The sequence below is a fragment of the Fukomys damarensis genome, unplaced genomic scaffold, assembly GCF_012274545.1.
Source record: "Fukomys damarensis isolate Sample0158 unplaced genomic scaffold, DMR_v1.0_HiC HiC_scaffold_23, whole genome shotgun sequence".
Taxonomy (NCBI): Eukaryota; Metazoa; Chordata; class Mammalia; order Rodentia; family Bathyergidae; genus Fukomys; species Fukomys damarensis.
The window spans coordinates 47524960-47542816 of record NW_022900935.1 but is presented as its reverse complement, the minus strand read 5'-3'; the positions used below and the strand labels follow the sequence as shown (position 1 = coordinate 47542816).

The window sequence follows — 17857 nt, the reverse complement described above, 5'->3', positions numbered from 1 at the left end:
ATATATATATATAGCTATATAGCTAGACTCTGTCTCCATAAGGAAAAAAAATACACACTGTCTGTTTGTATTTATATGAAGTTTTCAGAAACAGGCAAAACTAATCTATGATTTTTATCTCTGATAATGATGGAAGTTAAGGTAGTGGCGTCTGTGGTTAGAAGTAGAATGATAACGGGCTGTATGGGATACTGGCAATGTCACCTTTCTTGTATTTGTTGTGAGTTACCCTGAATGTGCTCACTTTGTAGAAGTGGAACCAAACATTTACAATGTATGTACTTTTCTGTATGTATGTTCAATAAAAATCTGATTTAAAGTAATGTTCTTTTTCTTAAATTGGATGGTAGATACAGGGTGTTTATTTCATGTTTAATATCTTAGTATATTTCATACATATTCTTGTTCAGCCTCAAAAAATGTGTAATCACTACTTCATTGATAAATTGAGTATCTCCTGTACCTAACATAGTGGCTAGGACATTGCATTCTTTAAATATTCTCTCCAGACAGGCTAGTAATTCCTTTTTGCCTTCTGTCAGCCATTTTTGACTCAAATAAATAGTTATTAGTAAATAGTTATTTCTGCTGAATTATTTCTAAAAATAGATATGAATAAAACTACTACATTGTAAATTGTACTGTTGAGTTATAGGGACTCAGATCAACATCAGCTATTTATATATCAGCAATTTAGATAATAGTATGGACTTGATGTAAATCAACAGATTATGCAGCTTTGAAGTCATAACATTTGTTATACCTTGGACCTTCTGGTATTCTCAGGTGTTCTTTTCATTTGTTTCTGAACAAACCAGAATCAACATTGTTTTTGATGTTTTTAGTAAATTTTGGAGTAAACAAAGTCACTGAACAAGATCTTAAAATGCTATTTTACAGTTTTAAAAACACTTTCACAGATCCTTTCTTGATAGGTTCTCAGAGCAACCTTATGAATTGACAATCAAAATTCTGCTCACCAAACAAAATTCAAGCAACAAAATAACCCACAGCTGCTATCATACTTAATGGTGAAAGCTGAAAACTTTCTCCCTTAAGATCTGGAACAAGACAGATGTTTACTCTTGCTGTTGAACGCTATATTAGAAGATCTAGGTACAGCAGTTAGGTAAGAAAAAGAAAAGGCATCTGTATCAGCAAGAAAGAATACTACTTCTGTTTCCAAATGACATGATCTCATATATAGAAATTCTCAAAGAACTTACAAAAACAAAACAAAACTTTTAGAGGTGATAACTGAGTTCAGCGAAGTTGCAAGATGTAAGATCAGTAGCCAAAAGTCAATTGCATGTGGATATTAGTGATGAATAGTCTAAAAATAAAATTAAGAAAACAATTCCAGCCAGACATGGTGGTGCACACCTGTAATCCCAGCATTCAGGATGCTGAGCCAGGAGGAATGCCATGAGTTCGAGGTGGCCAGTCTGGGCCACATCATGAGTTCAAGGCCAGCTAGAACTGCATAGTGAAACCCTGTCTTAAAAACAAAATGAAAAAGAAAACAATTCCATTTACAATAACATTAGAAGAAATGAACTCAGAATAGATTGAAGACCTAAATCAGTAACATTCTTAGCGGGAAACAGGTAAAAATCCACATGACTTTGGTTTAGACATGACTGTTTTTTAATTAATTATTTATTTATGTATTGTACAAGGATTGAACTTGGGACCTTGCACTTGGGAGGTAGGCAGCAGTACCGCTGAGCTAAATCCCCAGCCAGTGACTGATTTTTTTTTTTAAAGACATGAACAAAAAAGCACAAACGGAGGAAAAGTAGGTAAGTTGGACTTCATCAAAATTATAACTTGCCATGAGTCAAAAGACTTCAAAAAAGTAAAAGCAATCCAGAAAATAGGAGAAAATATTTACAAATTATAGAAGTACATGTATATGTACTCCTAGGTATTCACCCAAAAGAATTGAAAGCATCCTACATAAATTTGCATGGACGTTCATAGCAGCATTATTCATAATATCCTCAAAGTGGAAATAACCTAAATGTCCATCAGTTGATGAAATAATAAAATATAGTTTATGCGCACAGTTGAATATTATTTAGTACAGAAAAGAATGAAGTAAGGATACCTGCTACAACCAGGACAAATGTTGAAAACTACACTGAATAGAAGAAGGGGCACATATTATGTGATTCCATTTATATGAGGTGTTTTTGCATATGATTTCTTTTATTCAGTGTTGTTTTTAATTGGTGAGTAGTATTCTATTTTATGGCTATACCATAGTTGGCCCATTCATCTTTTGGTTGACATTTGTGTTTTAAGTTTTCTTTCTTTTGGTACCAGGGGTCAAACTCAGGTCCTTGCAAGGCAGGTGGTGGAACCACTGAGCTAAATACCTGGCCCTGTGTTTTAAGTTTTTGGCTTTTATAAATACAAGTCTTAGTAGAGACATGTGTTTTCACTTCTCTTGACTAAAATCCTAGGAGTATACTTGTTTGGTCACATTTGCTTTGTAAGAAACTGCATAACATCTTTGCCAGTATTTGACATTGTCAGGCTTTTGCATTTTTTTTACTGTACCCCCCCCAAAAAAGACCTAAATGGAAACATTTTTTCATTTTTTAATATAAATTTGTAAAGAAATTTTAAGAATTTAAGATTCCTTATGTGAATAGTTGTTGGTCTGAGATGGAGAATGTCAAGGGTATCCTAATAGTCTCTTTGAGAGAGAACTGTAGGTAGGACACATAATAACTTTTTTTACTCTACCATTTATAGTCCCACGTGACCAGAATTTTGACAGAAATAGTTATTATGGAAATGTATAACACAGAAGAACTCCATAGGCCTGAAGATGGGTATTACCATTCTTGTGTTGTTACAGATTGACACTATCCAGTGAAACTTTCTGTAGTGATAGTCACTAGCCACTTTATGGCAGTTTCAATGTGGCTAGTGCAACCAAAAACACCTGAATCTTAAGTTTTAATTTTAATAGTTATGTATATCTCATGATTATTTTGTTGTAAAGCACTGTTCTAAAGTATTATTTTTCAGGAAAGATCCTCTAAGGAGAAATAATTGAGACTTGTCAGTTCTACTGGCCTTGGGCCAAGTTCATGTATTTGGTCCTTCCCTTTCCTGAGGGAATGTGTGTGTCTCTTGAGAGATATAATCAAAGCCTGACGCACTACAGAGGAAGAAACAGCAAATTTGTAAGAGTTACAGTTAGGGGAGGGGCAGCTATTTGGTAGTGAACCCTTATAGTCAGGTGTCATACTCTGATTTTCTTTCTGTTAACTATACTATATTATTTGGTAAATGAAGCATGCACTTAAATATTAATCCATTTTTTTGTGGCCAATAGTGTTTTATTTTTATTTATTATTTTTATTAGTACATATTTGCCATATATAGTGCTCACATTCATCATAGGAAATTTGTACTTGTACATAATATATCTTAATTTTTAGGTTTTCCTTCCCCACCCCTGTCTTCAACCCTTCATCTCCTCCCCATTTGTAGAATCTTTATTTCTAGTTTTTTCTTTACATTCTTTTATTTTTTTAAATCCCTTTTCCCTTCCTTCCCTTCCCTCTCCCTCGTTCCCCTTCCCATTTAAACATGGTCTTCTTACTTCTCAATATCTGTCTTCCATTTTGCTCCTTAAATAATCCAGTTTTTAACATGGCTTCCTTCCTCCCACCCCCACCACCCCTGTACTGGGGATCAAACTCAGGACCTTGCGCTTGCAAGGCAGGTATGCTGCCACTGAGCTAAATCCCCAGCCCTTCTTTTCTTTTCCTTTCTTTTCTTTCTTTCTCTCTCTCTCTCTTTTTTTTCTTTTCTTTTCTAAAACAAGGTCTTGCTGCATAGTTCAGGCTGGCCTTGAACTTACTATATATTCTGAGCTAGCCTTAAAGTTGGGGGAATTCTCCAGCCCCAGCCTCCCAAGTGCTGGGATTACAGGCGTGCACCACCATGTCCAGCATTAAGAATATGTTATTTAAATTCTAAAACTGTACAATATTTAATGGAATCCTGGTTAATTCCACCCCCGTTTTATTTTTTTGAGAAAGAAGAAAATTCTCTTTCTGCACTAAAGAGTATCAAATAATGATACAACTACTTCCACCAAAGTACCCATTAAAGGTTTGTTGAAATTTTCATTCTTTAGAGTAGCAAGCAGTTTATAATTTTTGATATCTCAAGTTGCTATAATGACATTTTTATATTCTTCAGTTACTCAACTGTTATTCTGCTAACTCACACAAACTTGTATAAGATGCCTGTCAGTTTTGTATTATTTTTAAAATAGCTGAATTTCTTGTACACAAATAACAGACTCACTGAGAGTGAAACTAGGGAAACAATCCCTTTCACAATGTCATCCAAAAAAATGAAATATCTAGGAATCAATCTAACAAAGGAAACAAAAGACCTATACATTGAGAAATACAACACTCTAAAAAAAAGATTGAAGCAGATATAAGAAAATGGAAAGACATCCCTTGTTCTTGGGTAGGAAGAATCAATATAGTGAAAATGGGCATACTTTCAAAACAACTATACAGATTTGACACAATCCCTATTGAAATCCCAACACTATATTTCACAGAACTAGAGAAAACAATCCAAAAATTTATTTGGAACCAGAAGGCACCTAGAATAGCAAAAGCAATTCTAGGCAACATAGACATGGCTGGGGGCATCACAATCCCCAACTTGAAACTATACTGCAAAGCCACTATGATAAAAACAGCGTGGTACTGGCAAAGAAACAGATCTGAGGATCCGTGCAACAGATTAGAAGATACAGAAATAACTCCTGACATAATCAGCTACCTCATCTTTGACAAAGGAGCCAAGTGTCCTCATTGGAGGAAAGATAGCCTCTTTAATAAATGGTGTTGGAAAAACTGAATTTCAGCTTGTCAAAGATTAAAACTAGATCTGTATCTTTCACCATGCCCTAAACTAAAATCCAAGTGGATTAATGATCTAAATATTAAAACACAAACACTAAACTTACTGGACAATAAGTTAGGTAGAACTCTTGAAGATAGATAGTGGCATAGGAAAAGACTTTATGAACAAATCCTCAGTAGCACAGGAACTAGCACAAAGAATCAACAATTGGGATCTCATCTTTTTAAAATGTTTCTGCACTGCCAGAGAAATCACAAGCAGAGCTAAGAGACAACCCACAATGTGGGAAAAAATTTTTACCAGCTGTTCCTCAGACAAAGGTCTACTATCTAGAATATATGAAGAACTCAAAGAAATCAGACCCCTCAGATATAAAGACCCAATTCAAAAATGGGCATCTGAAATAAAGAGACATTTCTCAGATAAAGAAGTAAAAGCAGCGAATAAACATATGAAAAAATGTTCGACATCATTGGTCATTCAAGAGTTGCAGATCAAGCTGAGCGTGGTGGCGCACGCCTGTAATCCCAGCACTAGGGAGGCTGAGGCAGGAGGTTCGCTGCATGTTTGAGACCAGCCTGGGCTACACAGTGAGTTCCAGAGCAGTCTCAACTACATAGTGAGACCCTGTCTCAAATAAAAAAAAAAAAAAAAAGTTGCAGATGAAAATAACACAGATTCCATCTTACCCCAGTAAGAACAGCTGCTATCAAATCAACCAACAAATGCTGGTGAGGTTGTGGGGATATCATTGTTGGTGGGAGTATAGATTGGTGCAACCACTGTGGAAATCAATAGGGAAATACCTCAAACAACTAGGACTAGAAGTCCTATTTGACTCAGCTATTCCTGCGTGGGTATCTTCCCAAAAGAATTAAAAGAATCATACCACAGCAATATATGCTCACCCATGTTTATAGCGGCACAGTTTGTAATAGCTAAAATTTGGAAACAGCCCAATTGCCCATCAGCTGGAGACTAGGTAAAAATGATGTGTGTGTGTTTTTCATTAAAAATGGAGTACTACTCAGCCATAAAGAATGAGAAACTAGAGGTACTCATACCTAAGTGGATGCACATTGAGGCCATACTCAGGTGAAATTAATAAGTCACACGTGTAAATGCTGAATAGTTTCTCTGGTGTGAAAAACTGTAAATAAAGATCAAAATGTATAATTGATATTGTATAATAGGAAGAAAAGGTCTAAAAGTAGAGGAAGTGGGAAGGGTAGAGGTAAAAAGGGAAAAATATGTGAAAAGGAAAAACATGGAAACACTGCTTTATAAACGGAAGGGTGGAGGGGTTGAAGGGGAGGGCTTGGGAATAGGGAAAAATAACCAAGATAAGTCATGTAAAGGTACAAGATCCCAATGATGAATGTAACTATACTGTATACCTAAAATGTACCAATACATTTAATAAAGATAAAAACATTAAAAAAATAAAATAGCTGAATGACTATAGTTGTTGGCTCTTACTGTTTCCTAGAGTCAAGGTCAATGTTAGAAAAGTTGTAGAATTTTCCTTTGCCATCACTGTGGTAAATATACAGCTACTATTTATAGGGACTGAAACTTTGTTGAAAAAAAATGAGATACCCTTCTTGGCTTCCCATAAAAACACAGATGCTCCTAGATTCGAATAGGGAGGCCTTGTGCTCACAGCATCTGTTTTAGTTGGCCAGCCAGATGACTTCTAGTGGTCTTTTTTTGTTGTTGAACTTTGTTAAAGGACTCTGACAGTTTTACAAATGAGCATGTTAACTTAGCATTCTGTAAACTTTTTATTGCTTTATCAGTTCTGTGTAATTTTGAAGTATTAGGTCATTTTACTTAAATTGTATTACTTCATAAATAACCATAAAGTGATCAGTGCTTTGTGTACATGTTCTTCAGATTGTTTATCCTGCAGTTGAGATAGAGTTGTATTGGTCTATAAGTTTATGTATTCAACAAATGTTTATTGAATACTCACCATGTCCCAGGCCCAGTGCTACCCCTGAAAACTATTGATAAGAGTAGAACATTGTCTCAGTCTTAGAGAGGTTTTTATTGTTTTATATTCAGTGCAAACATGTAGACAGACAATAAAAGGATATTTAGTTTTTCCATTAGAAGTATATTTTATCATTTTAGTTGGTAGCAGGTGTATAGGAAAGCCTAGAAAAAGTAATGTCTAAGCTAAGAATTGTGGAATAAAAAGGGATTAGACAATTAAGTGGCCCAGGATTAAGAGGGAAGAATATATAAGGAAGAAATTTGAAGAGACTCTGGGAAGGTGGGAGAATAAGAAATGTTTGGTACATTTTTGTCAAATGGTTGGTCAAATGTGACCATTTGCAAAATGCTGTCTCAGAGAGCAGGGTTGTGACCTTGACTCTTTTCATGTCATATGCTAAATTAGTGATTTCTAAACATTTTATCATGAATTCCATAAGTAAATGTTTACCCCAGTGTATAATCATATTTATTTGAAAGTTGATGTAGTACTACATTTATATATATAGTAAAACATACAAAAAAGGATGAATTACAAATCACATGTACAATAGTCTCATAATGCAATAGTACATAAAGTAATGCATCATTATTCTTTAAGGTGTTAAATATTTTGTCATGTATCTTTTCACAGGGCTGTTTATTTTGACACTTGATTTTAATGGCAGTTAAACCCCTGATCAAAAAGGGGTATATGGCTACACTTTAGAAAACATGACATTTCTTTTTTTCCCCTTCAAACTTAATCACCAGTTCTGGAAATGTTTTATTGAAATGTGGCTGTCTACATTTCCACCTATTTACTAATCTTTCTTGCAAATTAACTAAAATGTGTTATAATTTTATAATGCTAGTAGATTAACAATTAACTGAAAGTTTTTATTTGGATTTTTTTTAATATTAAAATACTCTGCTTCTAATTTTTAAAGCATGCAGACATGAGTTTTTTTGGGTAGTTTTCAGTAGCAGAATCATTTAGCAATGGAAATGTTTCCAAATAGCCAATTTTCAAATGCTCTGTTCATTGGAATGATGTATTTTTTCCTTTAAAAAATATTTGGGGCTTGGGAATTTAGCTTAGTGGTAGAGTACTTGCCCAGCATACTTCAGGCTCCAGATTTGATTGCTAGAAATGGCAAAAAAACTTCTGATAAAAAACATTTTTATGGGCCAGGGATTTAGTTCAGTGGTGCCGCATCTGCCTCAAAAGCACAAGGTCCTGAATTCGATCTCTGGTACTGAAAAAAATTTATTTTATAGGAATAGAGTTTTTTAAATATGTTAGTTTCATACTATTTACAGCCTTGCTAAATATTTAGCAAGTTTGGAACACTAATCTTATTTTAAAATATTGTGTAACTCATTTATGTTTAACAAATCCTTTAAGTACTTAACCTTACAGTAACATGAATCCCTCTATGATTTTTTTAAATGATTTTAAGGCTACTTCTTATCTCCTTATGGATTATAGGAAAGAGTCTATATTGTAAAGTAAATTAGATAAAACAATAAATAAATTAGATAAAATCAACCTCAGTGACATCCCAAAGTCCTTTGCACATATATCTTATTTCTTATTTGAAACAGTTTACCTTTGAAGCAGGCAGGTACTATCTTTTTAATCTTACTCTTTTTTCAAAAAAGTTCCAGTAAGTAGTCATTATAGTTTTCCCATAAAGCACATTGTTTTTACTTAGAGTTGAGAATATATCCTTTTCATTGCATATATCATTTCTCAATATCTCACAGAATTATAGGATTGTGCCACCAGGCCCACCTTACCTTGTAATTATTTTTGTTAGAGATGTTTGGGTTTTTTTTTTTTTTTTTTTGAGACAGGGTCTCATTATGTAGTTGAGACTGACCTAGAACTCACTATGTAGCCCAGGCTGGTCTCAAATTTACAGCAATTCTCCTGCCTCAGCCTCCTGTGTGCTGGGATTAAGGAGTGTGCCACCACGTCCGGCTGTTTAGAGATAATCGGAGTAAGTTTTTTCTTAATCTTTAGAAGATATGGCTCATAGCCCTAGGGATCTCTTATAAAAAGAAGCTTTTCCATAATCCACTTATATCAAATTTATTGAATTTACTTCATTGCATTTTTATCAGTCAGCATTCTTTGGAAAAGACTGAAAACCAATTCCAAAAAAAGTTGACCCAAAAAGAATTTATTGGCTCATAACCATATTCTGGACTGGTCTCAATTATTTTTTACTTGGTTGTTGGGTCTAGGTTTCTTTGTATTTATTAGTTTATCCATGTCTCTCTCACCTTTGCTTTCTATTATGTGACAGTTTTACTGTCCTAGAGTACAAAGTTTTCCTCCATGTAGTGTGACAATGAACAGTGCTTTTCTCGTGACAGTTGTACATATGGGTGGAAAAGGAGTATACATGGCTACATATGTTTTGTGTTTGGCAGGCCCACAAACTCACATGAAATGATAGAGGGTTTGCTGCTACCATAGAGAAATGATACTAAGTCAAAACAGTAGATGTTTATTATAGCATTTGTAATGATGAAGAATAGAGAACAAGAAAGCATAAATACTGTTTAACATTTCACAATAGGGCTGTAATTCGCATGTCTTGCTGCTGGTCAGATTGAACCACTACATGCATGACTGTTTCATTTGGTGTCTTTTTTTTTTTGGTACCAGGTATTGAACTCAGGTCCTTGCACTTGCCAGGCAGGTGCCGGAACCACTGAGCTAAATCCCCTGCCCTCGTTTGGTGTCTTTTTATCAATTTTATTAGTAAAAAGACTGATAAAAGTGATTCAATCTGTTTATGTAACAGTGATACAAGCCCTCTGATGGGAAAGTTATTCATGTACTTACTACTGGTGGTTCAAGCTAGTGGGAACATGTGAAGGCATAAAACATGACTTAATTTTATTTTCTTCATCATTGATTTTTACAGAGTATGCAAGCTGCAAGATGTCCTACAGATGAATTATCTTTAACCAACTGTGCAGTTGTGAATGAAAAGGATTTTCAGTCCAGCCAGTGAGTTTTTGTTGTTTTTTTTTTTAACCTGCTAAGTGGTACTTTTTTTTTTTTTTTTTTTGTACCGGGGATCAAACTTAGGTCCTTGCACTTGGGAGGCAGGCGGCGGAAACACTGAGCTAAATCCCCGGCCCTAGTACTTTAAAAACTTCCAAAGAGTCATGCTTAGGAAGCTTTTGAGAATTATTTTTCTGTTTTGCTGAGTTGGAAAATGGAAGTGATGTCATATATTTAAGCATTATTTTGTCAAACTTTGTCAAATACATTTTAAAATCATGTATCTTTTTATATATAACTTTTTATTGATTTTCTTAGAACTAGACATATTAGTTACGTGAATGAGATAGCACAGTTGTTAGATGTTTGGCTCTGGAGTTCAGATTGTCTGAGTTTGGATTATGGCTCTGCCAGTTATAAAGTGGGTGACCATGGATAAAGTATTTATTATTTCTGTGCCTCTATATTCTGATCTGTAAAATGGGGGAGATGTTACCTTCCTTAGGGTAGTATAAAGATTTAGTTACACAAATAAAACACTTAGAAAAGTACCTAGCTTATTAATAAATTCTTAATAAAGTTTAGCAATTATGATTATTACTGTGATAATCTGAGAAATGTGAAAATTAGAAGATGTACAACAAAGGTAATTTTGTGTGTGTGTGTGTGTGTGTGTGTGGTACTGGGGATTGAACTTAGGACTTTGCCCATGCTAGGGAGTGATGTTAGACTGAACTACATTCCTGGCCCTTTTTATTTTTATTTATTCATTTGTTTGCTTGTTTGGTTGGTTTTTTTGAGCCAGGGTTTCACTATGTAGTACAAGCTAGCCTGGAACTCACTATGTAGCAATGACTGGCCTTAAACTTGCTGTGATCCTCCTGCCATAGACTCCTGGGTGGTAGGATTGCAGGCATACACAACCACACCTGGCCTCTATTTTTATTTTTGAGACAAGGTCTTACTACATTGCCCAGGCTGGCCTTGAGCTTGTGATCCTTTGCTTCAGCCCCCTAAGTGGCTGGGATTATAGGTGTGCAACACCATGCCCCACTCAAATGTTAAATCTCTGAAAGCATTTTCATCATAATTTATTGTAATTGATTCATATCACTCAGTGATGATGAACTTCCAAAAACCCTCCTGCCAAGTTCAGTGTCGTCCATATGCTTCCAAAGTTGAAGACAAGGAAATGAAGGGACCGTGTACCACAAGGCAGTCTAGGAAAGGAGGAGGCAAGATTTTAACTGAACTTTAAAGAGGCAGTACTGCATATTCATATTAATACTGTTTCTAGTGCTAAACATTTTGTGATGCTAAATTGATGAACACAGGATTTTCAGCAAGGAAATTGAAATAGAAGATATCAGTGTGAGAATTTGTTTATGGAATTCTACATATGTTGACTAATCACTGTACTCATGACAGAATTACTTAAAATACACTTACAAGCATCTTGTGTTGTAGTTGGCAAAACAGTATGCACAGAAACACAACCATTGACATTAAAAATTATAGCATTGTAAATTTGGTTCCATTATCTTTATTTTATTACAATGTTTGAAACGATTATCAGGAAAGGAAATACATCTAGTTTTCAGTTAATGTCAAGGACTCTAAATTACTAGCTTTAGCATTAAGTAAATGGAAAATGTAATAAAGATGAGGTTTTGGATTGAATGTATTCTGTTGAACTTGGCTGGATTGCACTTAATGTGTGCTTGGCCCAATATATTCTTTTATTTATTTATTTGGGGGGGTACCAGGGATCAAACTTGGGGCCTTGCACTTGAGTGGTAGGTGGAATAACCACTGAGCTAAATCCCCTGCCCTCTTTCTGTCTTTTAGGCATGTGGTTGTGAGGACCTCTCCCAATCACAGGTACATATTTACTCTGAAGACCCATCCGTCAGTGGTTCCAGGGAGCATTGCATTTAGCTTACCTCAGGTAACTCGTATCAATTTATTCTTTTCCATCCTTGCAAATGTAGAGAAGTCTATTCATTTTAAGCAAACATTATCCTGTAAGGATATATATTTTTAAAATTAATTTTATTGCTACATTAAATGTATACAATATAATGATATTCATTTTTGAAAATTTGTACTTTTACATAATCAATCTTGGTTCTTATTTTTTCCCTATTCCCCTGCCCTCCCTTTAACCTTTCCCTCCCTATCTACAAAGATTCTGTTTCCATTATTTTTTATTTTCTCATATTAATTCCATTAACTATATTGATTTATATTGAAGAAAAACGTCTAGATATATAAGGGATTTAAAAATAAATTCTTAATTGTCAATTTTTACTATGGCTGTCTTTTACTGCCTTGATTTTTTTCAGTTTTTTAAAAATTTTACAGTAGTGTCAGCTATCCAATAAAGTGGCATCATTTTAATGCTAGCCCCCCAAGTAACAGAAAAGATGTAAAAATGATACTTTATAAAATTGACATCTACTAGTAGATGTTTGTTTTATGATGTAATGTCAGACTAAAGTATGAAAAGTAGTTATCTTAAACTACAACCTAACTTGCTCGGCTCTTCTAACAACAGGAAGGGTTTGACTGCAGTTAGAATTGTTGGAAGAATCTTTAGAATCCGCAGAAGCAGATTGCTTAGCACTGTCTGAGGTACAAGGTTCATAATGTAGGAGTGCCACAAATACTAGTTTGTATTGTTTTCCCCCTTACTGTCTTACTCAGGCTAAAGATTCCACAATCCTACACAATGTAAATGCAACCCCTGCCTCTTTCTATGCTGGAAAATTTTGATTTATTTTCTTGGCAGTTTAGGGAAGGATATCAAACACTTATATGGGAACTATTAACACTCTTCTGAAGCCCTTTAAAAAAAAAAGTAGGAAATCTCTGTTCACTATTCCCCTTTTCTCTGCTTGGATGCCTCTCTCTTATTAGGATTACTTTTAACATTTGTTTGAATAAATTAACAACTTGAGGTATTCCAGGGTTTGCAAGCTTTTTCAAAGGTTCATTTGGAATGTTTATGGTCAAAAGTAGCTTGAGGTAGCTATTTCTCTTTGTCTCTCTGTTTTGTAAAAAATAATTTCTCCTAAGGTTTACTCTAGCTCAGAGACTATTCTAAAAATAATTTCTCCTAAGGTTTACTCTAACTCAGGGACTATTCTAAGTGCCTTTGAATGTTTTTAGCTCATTTTGTTTTCAAAATAACGGCATAAATAGGTACTATTATTGTCATCCCTTAAGGCTGTCTTTGGGATTAAAGTATGGAGCCTAAATGTGACAACTTTATAACCCAAACTCTGGGTTTAACTAGCATGCCACTAATTACCAGGTTGGTCAGATTTTGAGTGGAAATTTATGAAAGTCTCAAGGGAGGTGAAGATAGAGAGGAGGGCATGTGACCTATGGTACAAAAGCTAGAAGTGAGCAAGGTTGGGGATTTAGCTCAGTGGCACCACACCTGCCTTGCAAGTGCAAGGTCCTGAGTTTGATTCCCAATACCCCAAAAAAAGAAAAAAAAAAGGCTAGAAGGGAGCACTTGCTATTGTTTATAATCATGATGTGGCATCTTATGAATTATCCACCACAAAATCTAGAATGTTCAGTACAGTAGACCAACTATGGATCTCCAGCTCTAAATTATTTTTATCACTGTTCTTTAGAGTATTAGAAGTAATTACTATTTTGAATTTATATGAAACCAACCCAATTTGTTCTACTTCTGTACATTTCTGCCACTGTAAACAGAGAGGCCACATTCTGTCTCTTAATGGCTGAAAATCCTTTGGTCAGTACACATAAGTAGATTTGTGTCCTTGCTTTGGTTTCAATATAGTTTATCTACCAGTTTTAATTTTCATGAATTAAAAATTTTTTTTGAGACAGAATCTTGCTATGTATTTCAAGCTGGCCTTAAACTCACTGTGTAGCCCAGGCTGGCTTTGAATTTGTGGCAATCCTTTTGACTCAATCTCCAGAATATTAGGATAACAGGCATGCACTACCATACCTGGCCAAATTTCTTTTTGTAACACTATAATGAAACAGTAAAACTAACTGCAGCTATACCCTTAGAAATATTTGATACAGTGAAAATTTGAGGAACAGTATATTATACAATGCAGCCTCCTACTCAATGGGCCAGTTTTACTAAAGAAAAAAAAAAGGCAAGCTATGTTCTATATTTTGGAACAGACTTTCAGTTACAAGGTTTAACTTTTTTTTGTTTTGGGGTTTTTTTTTTTTTTTTTGTACTGAGGTTCGAACTTGGGACCTTGTGCTTGTGAAGCAGCTGGCAGAACCACTGAGCTAAATTCATGGCCCTGCATTCATTTGTAAACTGTGCCCTCTGCATTAGTTCCTAGGGCTGCTGTAAGAAAGAACCAGAAATTTAAACAATGAAAAATTTAAGCAACAGCAGCAGAAAAAGTTCAGTTTAGAAAAGAATAAAGTTTTCGCATAAACAAAAATCACAAGCAGAGACCAGAACTTTATTTTTTTGTAGTTCTAGATGCTAGAATTATGAAATCAAAGTGTTAGCACAGGTATGCTCTCTCTAAAGCATGGAGGGAATAATCTCTGCCATGTTTGGCTTGTGGTGTTGGTGGTAATCCTTGGGGTTCCTTGGCTTGTAGATGTAATGCTTCAATCTCTGCTACTGTTACCACATTCTCCTTGTGTCTGTGTGTCTTTTTCTCATAAGGACACCAGTTTTATTGGCTTAGGGACCACCTTAATTCAGTATGACCTAATCTTAATGTAATTGTGTCTGCAAAGACCCTATTTCTAAAATTTGTGTTCAGAAGTACTGGGGGCTAATACTTAAACATATTTTCTGGGGGTGGGGACAACTCAACACAAAATGTTTTAGTCTTTGAATGTGTTCCTACAATTCATAGAATTTCCTTTTTTCCTTATTTTTCTAATTTTAGTTGTTTTCATTTAAATGTCTTTCTCCTTTATTTTATAGCGAAAATGGGCTGGACTTTCTATTGGACAAGAAATAGAAGGTAGGTTTTCTTTCTAGCCACCTAACATAGATGTTTTTGTGTAATTTTTCTCAGTTATGATCTGTATAACATTCTGTTATCAATTATCAGGCCTTAAACATTCACTCTACTCAGAGTTTGGGTTAGATCTGTGAGAACAGAAAGCTTATGTTCTTATTACTTTTCTCAATGAAGTGTGCCAAAAAGATATCATAGCTTATTAGAGAAGGATAAACAAAGCAGTTGATGACTTCAGGGGGGAAAAAGACTAAGCAACTTAATGGATAATAAGCTGAGAAGATAGTAAACAAAAATTGACATTCTCTCTTAGGTGGTGTGGCAAAGTTGGAAAAATGGAATTTGGATTTTTTTTTTTTTTCTAGTACCGGGGATCAAACTTGGGACCTTGCACTTGTGAGACAGGCCTTGCACTTGCAAGATAGGTGGCAGAACCACTGAGCTAAATCCCTGGTACTGGAATTTGGATATTTAATCAAGTAATTTTATGTCAAATTCATGGATACAGTAAAGGAAATGCAAGTAAAATTAAACCAGCTTTTTTCCTCCTTACATTTAAAAGTTTAAAAAATTATTTATAGAAAAATTACAAAAATACTGAAAATTGCTGTATACTATCCTTGCCCAGATTTATCAGTTGTCATATTTCCACTATAAGAAGCTTGTTCGACAGCATTCATTTACCTTTTCTGTCCTATACAATATAAAATAATTTCAGAACTGCCGTATTCACATTACTACAAAAATAAATCTACTAGAAACTTCCAGATTGGTTTGCAGCTCTTCTTTTCTCTTAGACTGAGGATACATAAAAAAAGTTATTTGCACTGGTTATCCTTCAACCCTCACCTCAGAGTGGTTGCCTTAGTCATTTAATATACACATTGAGGTTTTTTGTTTCTGCATACATTCAGTTTTAGGCTTCCCATATTTGATTTATTATTTTGAATATGTGAAACATCAACATGTTTTTCAAACTCAAAACTTTTAAGAAATATGTACAATCAGTCTTCCATATCTGTAGATTCAACCATTTTCAGATTTAAGTTTTAATCAGAAAATAAAAATTGTACACGACTGAACATGTACATCTTTCTTGTCATTATTTCCTAACAATGAGTATAACAACTGTTTATATAACATTTACGTGTATTAAAGAAATGTGAATGATGGCAATGTCATTCTAGACATGATTTAAAGTATATGAGAGGATGTGCATAGGTTATTTGCAAATCCGATTCCATTTTAAATAAGGCAATTTGAGCTTCTCTGGATCTGCTGTGCGTTCCTGGAACCAGTCTCCTGCAAATGCCAAGAGATTGTACTCAAAAGTTCTGGGGATCGGGGAGAGGGGAGAGGGGAGGGAAAGGGGAAGTAAAAAGCATCATGATTGATATGTATGTGTACCAGTTCTCCACCATGAATGTATTTATTACGTATCACAAACATGTACTGATTTTAAAAAGGAGGAAAATGTCACTTCTTCCTCTTTCTCTTTATCTTGTTCTACTGGCTTGTTTTAGTTAAATTATTATTTTCTAGTTTATCCTTTGGGGTTTTAAAGTTTTTAAAATAAGCACACTTCTATTTTTTAAACAATTTCTCCTTATATAAATATTTACATATATATCTACTAGATTATTACTCCATTTCAACTCACAAATTTCTTCCTCATTCTTTCTTACAGCTGCATAGTGCTTCACTTTGGAGCATATTTGTTTTAGTATTGTTAGAGATGTATCTTCAAGGTGAATTCATAGAAGTGAGATTTTGGGGTCAAAAGGTAAATGTGTGTGTTAGTTTTCTACAGCTGTATGAAATTAACTATGAATTCAGTGACTTAACACCCGGGGCTGGGGATTTAGCTCAGTGTCACCATGCCTGCTTTGCAAAGGCAAGATCCTGAGTTGGATTCCTGGTCCCAGAAAAAAAAAGAAAGAACACCCATTACTAGCTTACAGTTGTGTGGGTTAAAATCTGGAACTGTGTGGTAAGGTACTTTGTTCAGGACATCACAAGACCAAATGGATTTTATTTGAATATGTCAAAGGCTTTTTCAGCATGTAAAAATAATCATATTATTTTTCTCCGTATGCTTATTAACACAGTAGATACATTAATGCATTTCCTGATATTGAGTCATCCTTGTAGTCTTAGTGTGAATCCCATTTGATCATGGTAGATCATCTTTAATACGGTATTGCAGATACTGTATGGTATTGCTAATACTGTATTTTATTTAGGATTTTTAAGTCAATGTTAAAAATGGTATTGGTCAATATTTTGTTTTTGTTTGTGTGCTATCTCAATCAGTTTTGAGTTAATGTTATTTGATTTCATAAAAAAATTAGGGAGTCTTTAATTTCTATGTCATGACACACAATTCGTTAGCATTGAGACTGGTTTCTAAAGGTTTGGTAAAGCTCCCTTTAAAACTACTACCACTAGAAGGCCAGGGATTTAGCTCAGCAGAACAATACCTGCCTGACAAGCCTGAGGTCCTGAGTTCGATTCCTGGTACCAGAAAACAAACAACTACCACCAGGATGTGCTCTGTGTTGGTGATTGTGTTCTTTGTCTTTCACCTATGGAAATTGGTATGTTGTAACTTTTCAACTGCTATTGGGATGAATTTTGACACACTGTTTCCCTAAGAGATTATCTGTTTTATCTGAGTTTTTAAATTTATTTGCATGGAGATATGGAAACTCATCTTTTATGATTGGGGGTGGGTACCAGGGATCGAACTCAGGACCTTTTGCCTGCAAGGCAGGTGGTGGAACCACTGAGCTAAATCTCCAGCCCCATCTTTTATGATTTTAAAAGTTTCCTGTGTCATTAGTTGTTTTTATTTGTCAACCTTTTCACTTTTTTTGGATTAGCTAATGGTTTGCCTTCAAAAAATCAAAATTTCATTAGTCTTTTTCTACTTCAATAATATATTTATTTA

At 34.7% G+C, this 17857-nt stretch overlaps 1 protein-coding gene across 1 annotated transcript in view; it reads left to right on the top strand.

Annotated features, from left to right (window-relative positions):
- The window catches only part of Nsf (N-ethylmaleimide sensitive factor, vesicle fusing ATPase), a 323620-nt gene that overhangs the window by 188474 nt on the left and 117289 nt on the right, over nucleotides 1–17857 (top strand). The window contains exons 2-4 of the mRNA XM_010637449.2: nucleotides 9834–9919; nucleotides 11765–11864; nucleotides 14871–14910. Coding sequence (XP_010635751.1) covers nucleotides 9837–9919; nucleotides 11765–11864; nucleotides 14871–14910 — 223 coding nt within the window. The 5' untranslated portion in view covers nucleotides 9834–9836. The remainder of the gene's footprint in view (nucleotides 1–9833; nucleotides 9920–11764; nucleotides 11865–14870; nucleotides 14911–17857) is intronic.